The following is a 9,252-nucleotide window of genomic DNA, read 5'->3' on the forward strand; positions in this document are numbered from 1 at the left end:
GATTCAACTGGTTCGCAAGTCAACCGGTTCAACCTCTTTCTCCGGACCAGTGTACCAGCTGGTTCCAACAACCTTGGTTTGTCAATGTTAAAGAGAGGACAATTATACTAAGAACCAATGTTAAACTTGAAAGGACATTTTTGTTTTGGTTGATAAAAATGCAGTTGTTTTGCAAAGATTTGGTTGCATCTGCATAAAATGTATTCTAAAAATGAAACTCTGAAACTATAAAACACTTTGATGAAGATCAGTGATCCCTAATAAAAGCCATAGATAGAGGCACGGGTTATAAAGCTGTTCATATACATATACATATATATCATCACAGTGGCATCCATAAATTACCTAAATGAAAAGGGGGGTACCTGCAAAGTATGACCTAAATTATGGTTGTGGAACTCCGCAGACATGGCACATTGCAAACATTCATGTCGAGCTGTTTCCGCCACAACACAAGGTAGATTGGGGCCAAGCTCGTTTAAAGTAGGGTACTACTTTGGAAAAATCCGATAAGATAGAAGATCCGCGACCTTGGTACTGGATCACTTCCATCCTTCCACTCCCGATGTGATAGAGATATATGCTTGATCCAGATCTAATGAAGACTGATTTGGAATCTTGTGGAGAAAATGCCAGTATTTCGGTTTCTTTCCGTGTAACACATTTTGTGGCAAGTGTTGGATTCTTTCTCCACATGATTTTGAAATTCAACTTATATCTCAAGCTCCAAGAAAGACTTGACTGTTCGTTAGTTGAGAATAAAGATGAATAACCATCAAAGCCCTTTTCAAGAACCCATATCTGCAGGCCAGCTTTACAGCTCCAACCATATTGTAGACACCCGTCCGAAGACTCCCCGAGAACTTGCTCATCGAAATCAAATGGCCCCGGGAGTTTAACTAAAGCAATATGCTTCTCATGATGATACGGGTCGTAAATAGCTATGTTCCCCTGCGCTGCATACCAGTGGATGACATCTCCAATCACGGTACCTGAAGTCCAAGGAGATAGAGATATAGTTGAAGAACATCTCAGCTTGGAATAACACCACGTACTGATCTTTGACAAGAAAGTTTCTATTGTAACAACATTGACCTCCTCGAATCTGCTTTCACATTTTGCACGAACAACCCTGTAGCAGATTTCATCGTCAGGTGAGTCTTCAACAATGAAGGCCATGCACAACTCCTCAAAGTGCACCCGCGGATGAGGTAGTTTATGTTGTTGCTTGGTGATGGGATTCCATACAAAATAGGTCTTCGGGTGACGACCACAAAGAAGAAGGCCATCAGAAGAGTCGATAAAGTAACCAAGCTTTTTAAGGACCCCAGAAAACTTCAAATCATCACCCTCTCTACTAGAAGACAGCAATGGGAGAGCAGGTTCAGAACGGGGGCGACGAGCACCGCCTTTAGGTCTTCCAAGGTACAAGGAATTGCACACAAAGAATCCTAACAGGTTAAATTCTACTCTCCATCTACTCAAATAACTGTGCCGAAAAGAAGAGCTGCAAATCAAGCTCAGCCACCGCTTTGATACAATAACAAACTTGGTTATAGATTCGGGTGGTAACCGGATAAGGATATTGCAGAGGATGTCATCGCAACTCAATGCAGTATGAAGAACACCCTCATGTTTCATCCGTCTACTCTTCATGTAGAATACACAAATCCTTCAAGATGTATGTAAAGAATCAAACCACTCGATTCTTTGAAGTTGCATCTCTATGATGATTCAAAAAAGACAGCCTACTGAATCAAAGCTCAACTAAATAACTCAACAAGCAAACCAGTAAAATTTTCACTACCGAAAAAGCTACTCACCATTAGATTCGACAATGCTGGACATGACAAATATATGACATGGAAAAAGCACCTAAAACACGATATGAAACTCGAATACACAAACATGTCAAAAAATATATATAAAATAGATAGAACAAAATTATGACATGAGAATCAGAAAATACATGAACACGACATAAATATGCAAATTGCAGGGTCTATCTAATCACCAGTTACCACAAAAGGCTCACAATATAGTTCTCAACCAAGAAGTGAAGTCAATTTCTAAATATATCAACGAAATATTGTGTTGAAGGACAATCTACAATAAGATCAAAATTGTGTTTCCCAACTTAGAAGTTTAACCAGGGCTAAATTGATGAATACCCTTGGAACTTTCTGATACATTCATTATCATCCCCCCAAAACAAGAAATTGACTTTAAAAATATGTATCATTGAACTATAAAAACCATTCCAAAAGATCAACCTTTTCTTTATCAGAATCAGAGTAAAACAACAAAAAGGAGGCACTTTCCAGAGTCTCAACGCAACAACAGAATGGGATTGTCTTAAAAACACCAGAAAGAACATGAAAAGCTTTAAACAAAAAAAACCCTGATGTTAAAAATGAGGGTAACAAGTGACAATCCAATAAAAATGCAAACTTTCAACAAGACAAAGATACCCAATCCAATAAAAAAACTATTTATAAATTATTTTAACATTTTGTTAAGTTAAAGAGAGATTACCTGAAATGGATTGATTAAAGTAGGATCGTAATGAGAGAGAGCTTCTTCCCCAAGATGATCAGAACAAAGATTCTCAATTTTCATAAAAAGGATAAAAGGGGTTTTGAGTTAAAACGGGATGTCCAAAACGACATGTCGTTCATACCTTGGATTTAACCAACACTCGAGAAAAATAGTGAACAGTATTGATTTGAGTGACCCAAGACTGAAACTTTAGCCAATTTGCAATAAATCGGATAGATTATCGAGGTTATAATTTAACAATGGAAAACCATTTAGAGTTTACACGATGACAGGGCATGGGAGACTTGAAATTTTTTAAGTTCCGGGACTTCTCAGCTCAGCTTAACTATTTATATTCATATTTAATAAATATTTTTAAACTAAACTACCCCAATGAAACTAATAGTAGTATATTTATATTTTGCTTTCTCAATTTTAAAAGTTACAAAATGGTTATTAAATAATTTAAAATTTTTCATTTAAGTCATTGAACTATTTAAAAAATTTTATTCAAGTCATTGAACTATTAAACCTTTTTTTAAAAGTTCGACTAGTGAGCTTTAAGCGACGATTTAATGTTTAATATGGTGGATTAGTACCCAATATCCATTGATAGGGCTAAGTAATAAAATTGACCCAAATTGAGGTATTTGGACAGTTTATAAAATACAAGTTCAAAAACATGATTACCCGAAATCGAACCGAATTCTATTTTTTACTTAGTATATAATTATTTTTTATTTTTATGATATAAAAATAAATATTTTATATTTAAAATAGTAAAAATAATTTAAAATTTTTTTTAAAAAATTATTTTTTTAGAAATATTTATGAAAATGACCTTGAAATTTTATTAAATAATATTTAATATTCTAGGGTTTTAAGAATCTCCTTCATGGTTGTATTCTATTGATCTCACTAATAATCCCCTCATTTGGCAAAGAAACACACCCACCTAAAGCTTTTCCCCTCCTCTTTCAACTTTATGAATTAATTTTTCTTGAAAAGGCTTGAAACGTCGCTAATTTAAACTCGAAGCCTTAATGAAAAAGCTCTTTGGTCTCCACCCATTGTCGTCGGATGACCATTTGACTTTAGTATGTTCCTCTTCTCAGTGAGACTTTCTCCTTGACCTTTTAAATTGATCTTTTATTGCTTAGAACTCTCTAAATAACTCTTAACTAAATTTTTTACTTTTAAGCCTTTATATATATATATTCTTTAATTTTATTATGTCGGTTTACTTCTATAGGTCATGTTTAAAGCTTGTTGAAACAAAAAGACTTTCTTTCTTTATTTTTATTTTTTTTGTTTGATTTGATTGTGATTGTGGTGATATTTGGTTGTTGGTTTGGGGTAAGGTTACGTGAATAGCTTGATTGTGAATTTTCTAGGTTATGATTTTGGCTGAAAGGGAAATTGTGAGTGGCTTAAGAATGAATAGTTGATGAGTTGGTTAGGTTAAAGGTGACATATGGGGTTGACAATGGCTTTGGTAGAGTATAAGGCTTGAGTTATTATTGGTGTTGTTTAGATTATCGGTTTAGAGAGAAATGGTGTAAATATTGAATGATCAAAGTGTAAACTTGTAAACATACTAATAATTCAGTGACCAACTTGTAACTTTTTGAAATTGAGTGGTCAAATTATAAACTTACTAATAGTTGAGTGACTAAATTGTAAGCTTAATAATAGTTAAATGATCGAATTGGAAATTTACCTATCCCTACATATGACTTAGAAACTTAACTGTTCAATGGCTAAGTTGTAACTTTCAAATAGTTTAGTAATGAATTTGTAAATTTTTAAAGTCGAATAATTAAAGTGTAAACTTACTAATTATAGTGGTATTGAGTGTAATTTACCCTAGATAATATAATTGATATATAACTTTCATTTACCACCTATATGTAGAATAATTAGATAGTGACACGTGGCATGTTACATGTACCACATGCTAACATACATGGACTAGTTTTGTAACACCCCTTAACCCTTATCCGTCGCTGGAACAGGGTTACGGAGCATTACCAGACTTTTCAGATCAAATATGAACATAATACAGAACAATTAGCAGACACTTCATAAAATATTCATATCGTCCCTATTAGAGCTGATCATGGGCTGGGCGGCCCGGCTCGGCCCGAAGGCCTGCCCGAAAAATGGGAGGGTTTGGGTAAAAATATAGGCCCGAAAAATGGGTTTGGGCAAAAAAACGAAACCTGTTTAGAAAACGGGTCGGGCCTCGGGTAAGAGTTTTTTGGCCCGGGGCCGGCCCGGCCCGACCCGAATTATATATTAATATATATTTTTTATTTTATTTTTAATTATTTTAATTTTTTAATATAACTATTTTTTATTATATTATTAATTTGTGTATTGTTTTAAGAATTGTTTTAATATTATTTTTATTTGTTTTAATATTTGTTTTTATGTTTTTAAATATATTTGATTTATTATATTTTTAAATTTTTTTATTTAATGAAATAAAAAAAATTTAATATGGGTCGGGCCGGGCCGGGCTCGGGCTTAGTAATTTTATTTCGGGCCAGGCTTGGGCAAAATTTTAGACCCATATTTCGGGCCGGGCCGGGCCCGGGCCTAGTAGACGGGCCTAAAAATTTGTATGGGCCCAGACCGAACCCGGCCCGGCCCGGCCCATGATCACCTCTAGTCCTTATTATGGGCCCTCGAGATATTAAATATGTATTAGAAACAATTTGGGACTAATTCGGGTTCTCTGAAAATTTTTCTCAAAATCTCAAATTTTTCCTAGCTGCAGTGCACACACGCCCGTGTGACCTTGTGACATGCCCGTGCTTCAAGCTGTGTTCTACCCCGTGTAACTCCTTGACTTACCTCACACGGCCAAGTCACACACCCGTGTGCTAGGCCATGTTTCTCACACCACTAAGACACACGCCTTATCTCTGCCCATGTAATAATATAGTAGCATTCTGTTTTAAAAATTTTAGGTTACAGGGGACACATGGCCAAATCACATGCCCATGTGATAGTTTTGTGGACTCAAAATGAGCCTTAAATATCAAGTTTACCAACCCTGCAACTTAAACAACAAGCAACTCAAAAACCAATCATTCAACCAACCCAAAACACATTCAAATACATTTAAAACATGTCAAATTAATCATCCTAAGTGGTCAACCAATATACTTTTTAGAGGTATTTCACATATAATATCCAAAACAATTTAATTAAACATCGTTTAAGTCATTTCTAAATTCATACAAATTTTAACCAAAACACATCACTTAATAGCTTCAAACATGACACATATATGTTCAGATATATATATATTCAACCCATTTAATATTATAACATCCTTACAATCATTTCTCAAAATGACCCGGACAAAATAACTTAGGTACATGCCATTACCAAAAACAATTAAAAATCATCAATACAACACCATTTCACATTGAATATTTTAAATTTTCATTCAACTTTTGTTTAAATGTCAACTTAGTCCTTATCAAATTTAACTCCATTTTCTTCACAATTCATTCTTTATTTTTCATTCAATTTTCCAGTTAAACTAAACTTAACTCTCTAATTTCACCATAAAACCCTAAATTTCAAAATTTTACAATTTAGTCCTTATTATTCAAAACTTATGATTTATTCTACAATTTAATCCCTTTTTCACTTCTAACTTGAAATTCTATCAATTTAACCCCTAACACTTCAATTTATTCAACATGAACAACTTCTAAAAATTCACCAACTTCTAAAATTTTAACATAAATCAAGTAGTATTTTATTCTAGAATTCTAAAAACATCAAAATTACAAAAAAGGACTAAATTGACTAACCAATTAAACCTTTAAACCTTAAACCCTAATTTCTCCTTTTTCTTTCTTTCTTTCTTTCCCTTCTATGTTTCGTCCCCTTCTTTCTTTCTTTTCTATTCTTTTTCTTTTGTTTATTCTTTACTTACTTTATTTGTTTTATTATTATACGAATATAATATAATATTATATAATATATATTTATACTTAAATACTAAGTAATACTTATTTATTATTTTTTTATACATGTGTATATTATTAGTACATATGTATTCATTTATTACCATACACTTGTTCGATATGGTTTAATTCTAATTTAGTCCCTTCACTTTTCTCTATTTTATAATTCAACTTTTGCCCCATTTGCAATCTAGTCTTTATACCTAATTACTCTTAATTTAGACAAATTCACCTAAACAAAATCTAATTAACCTCACCACTATCTTCGTAAATATTTTTAATAAATATTTACGAATCCGTTTTTTGAAAACGGTGACCCGAAAATGTACTTTTCAATATTCATAAATTTTAGATCGTTACAAGTTTATAATAGTAGAATCATCGTACTTTGACCAAAAAGTTGAAACGAAAAACTAGAACCTTATAGCACCCATACCATCAGCATCTACCTATATATTTATATGATGACGATTTAATGGATAATATCATTGTTATGTACTTATGATCACCAACCCGAGAACCAGATTAGGCCTAAGTCATCTACCCACGATCTGGCTAAGGCGCTTTACCGTATGGATACACGCAAGCTTTACAATGAGAAGTCAACAACGAGAGCTCGTTGTCTCAGCTCGCACATGCCATGGGGTGCTCGCAAGGGGAGCTCGTAGTCTTAACTCGCATATACCCAATGAGTTTTCATGTGGGGGGCATAAAGTCTAGCAGATAGCCTAGAAAAATACACGTGTCCTGCATCCATAGAGTCTACTAAGAACGTCAATTCCATGAACAGTAACCATGTATATAAATATTCGATTGTCCCCTCTAATGAGACATAACGAAAAATTATTCAACAATTTATCAAATAAATAAATTTAAATAGTAATTTTCTTATCAAGATTCATCCCATCTCATTTTATTGTTTTTCAAAAAAAATATTATTATACTATTATTATCAAATTTAAATAAAATATGTTATTTGTTTAAATAATAATTCAGTCTCACTTATTTATTAGATTCTAACTGAGCTCAATTGGAATTATATTTTGGAAATTTCTCTGTACTCATTGACTTTGCCACACTCTCCCGTCTGATACGTTGAGTCAACGAGTCAGTGGAATGACTTAAAACTTTCATTTTTCTTTTTCATTTTTTCCTTTCCCCTTTTATGTCAGTGGAATGACTTAAAACTTTCATTTTTCTTTTTCATTTTTTCCTTTCCCCTTTTATGTTCTTTCGAATATTGTGATAATAAACAAGTGGGAACCCTAACTTTTTCCCTTTCTCTCTCTTTTTTTTTTCTTTAAAAAGAAAAAAGAAGAAACTTTTTCCACAACAATTAATTTAGGTTTACATTATTCGATGTTATTTTCATTAAATATTAGATTAAACAATAAATTAATTTTTATTAAAATTTTTATTTATTTTTACTTTTAAAAATTAGTCCATATACATCGGAATGAGGTACACATAACACGTTACATGTAATTATCTGATTATTCTGCCAACCACGCCAACAAGGGCAAAGCCAGGGGGCTGGCATGGGCCCCGGGCCCCCCAAAACGTAAAATTGCATTTTAGGCATTTGAAATTTTTCAAAAAATTTAAATTAGTAAAGGTAAAATTGCATTTTGGCCCCCTTAAAATTATAAAAATTGGATTTAATCATTTACAAATTATAAAAATATAAACTATAAAAAATTAAAATTTCATCCGGCCCCTCCTAACAAATTTTTCTGGCTTCACCCCTGCACGGCAGTCAATTAATAGTAAAATAAATGAAAATTTTTAAAAAAATTATTATTTTGCTCTTTGATATAAGGTACAATTATAAATTTACCTATTTTTTTAGTAAAATGAGTGAATGTAATCTAGCTCTTAGTATAAGAGCTTCCATGATATTTTTATATTTATTTCGATATTTATATTAAACATATATGGGATAAATCCCAAAACTATACATGAAATATGGTTTGATGTATAATGGTATACATGAATTTTGATTTTGTATAATTTTATACATGAAATTTTGATTTGATCAAATTCTTGTAAATTATTAACAATTATTGATATAACATCATTTTATATTTATATATTGCATACATAAGTAATTATATTTATCTAATATAAAAATAAAATGATGTATTTATTTTTTAAAATATGTATGATTAAATTAAAAATAAAATTTTAAAATACATTAATTAAAATTTTACGTGTATAATTATACCAAATTAAAATTCATATATACAATTATATATTAAATAAAAGTCAATATATAATTTTGAGATTTGTCGGACATATATTTAAATATAGATCATAAGTATGATTTTGTATACATAATAAATATGATCTTAACTTATTTCTTTTATAAAGGAAAGGAAATTGGGTTATTCATAATCGAATCTTGGACTGATCGCTACCGTTCTCATTGGTTGGAACATTTTTGTAAACAATATTTATTTCTTTGACATTCTTTTCAATGAATAATTTTTCGTTTGAACTTTAGTGAAGCACCAATAGTGAGCGATGATAATCTATATTTCCACTATTGCAGAAAATATTGGGGCCATACCAACTTTTTAGTTTTTATTCAACTTTAAACGCGTTAATTGTGGATACTTTTGTAGATAAACAATAGTCAACTGTAGTGTTAAAGGAATATAAATTGGCAGCCATTATCAGTATGAAGCTCAAGTCGTATATGAAAGCAAAAAAATAAAAAATAAAA

At 31.8% G+C, this 9,252-nt stretch overlaps 1 protein-coding gene across 5 annotated transcripts; it reads right to left on the reverse strand.

The window, feature by feature from the left end:
* Nucleotides 1-251: 251 nt before the first annotated feature.
* LOC107895091 (F-box protein At5g03970) lies at nt 252-2,862 on the reverse strand. Of its 5 annotated transcripts, none has more exons than XM_016820339.2 (2): nt 2,536-2,862; nt 252-1,672 (listed from the first exon to the last, which is right to left on the reverse strand). In XM_016820339.2, exon 2 carries the CDS (start codon nt 1,654-1,656, stop codon nt 427-429), a length of 1,230 nt encoding a protein of 409 aa, XP_016675828.2. In that variant the 5' UTR covers nt 1,657-1,672; nt 2,536-2,862; the 3' UTR covers nt 252-426. The 5 variants fall into 5 exon arrangements, with proteins under 5 accessions (XP_016675828.2, XP_016675802.2, XP_016675804.2 ...); XM_016820313.2 differs by having other exon boundaries at nt 252-1,724; XM_016820315.2 differs by having other exon boundaries at nt 252-1,748.
* Nucleotides 2,863-9,252: the final 6,390 nt, after the last annotated feature.

The sequence above is a fragment of the Gossypium hirsutum genome, chromosome A08 (genome assembly GCF_007990345.1).
Source record: "Gossypium hirsutum isolate 1008001.06 chromosome A08, Gossypium_hirsutum_v2.1, whole genome shotgun sequence".
NCBI classification, from domain to species: Eukaryota; Viridiplantae; Streptophyta; class Magnoliopsida; order Malvales; family Malvaceae; genus Gossypium; species Gossypium hirsutum.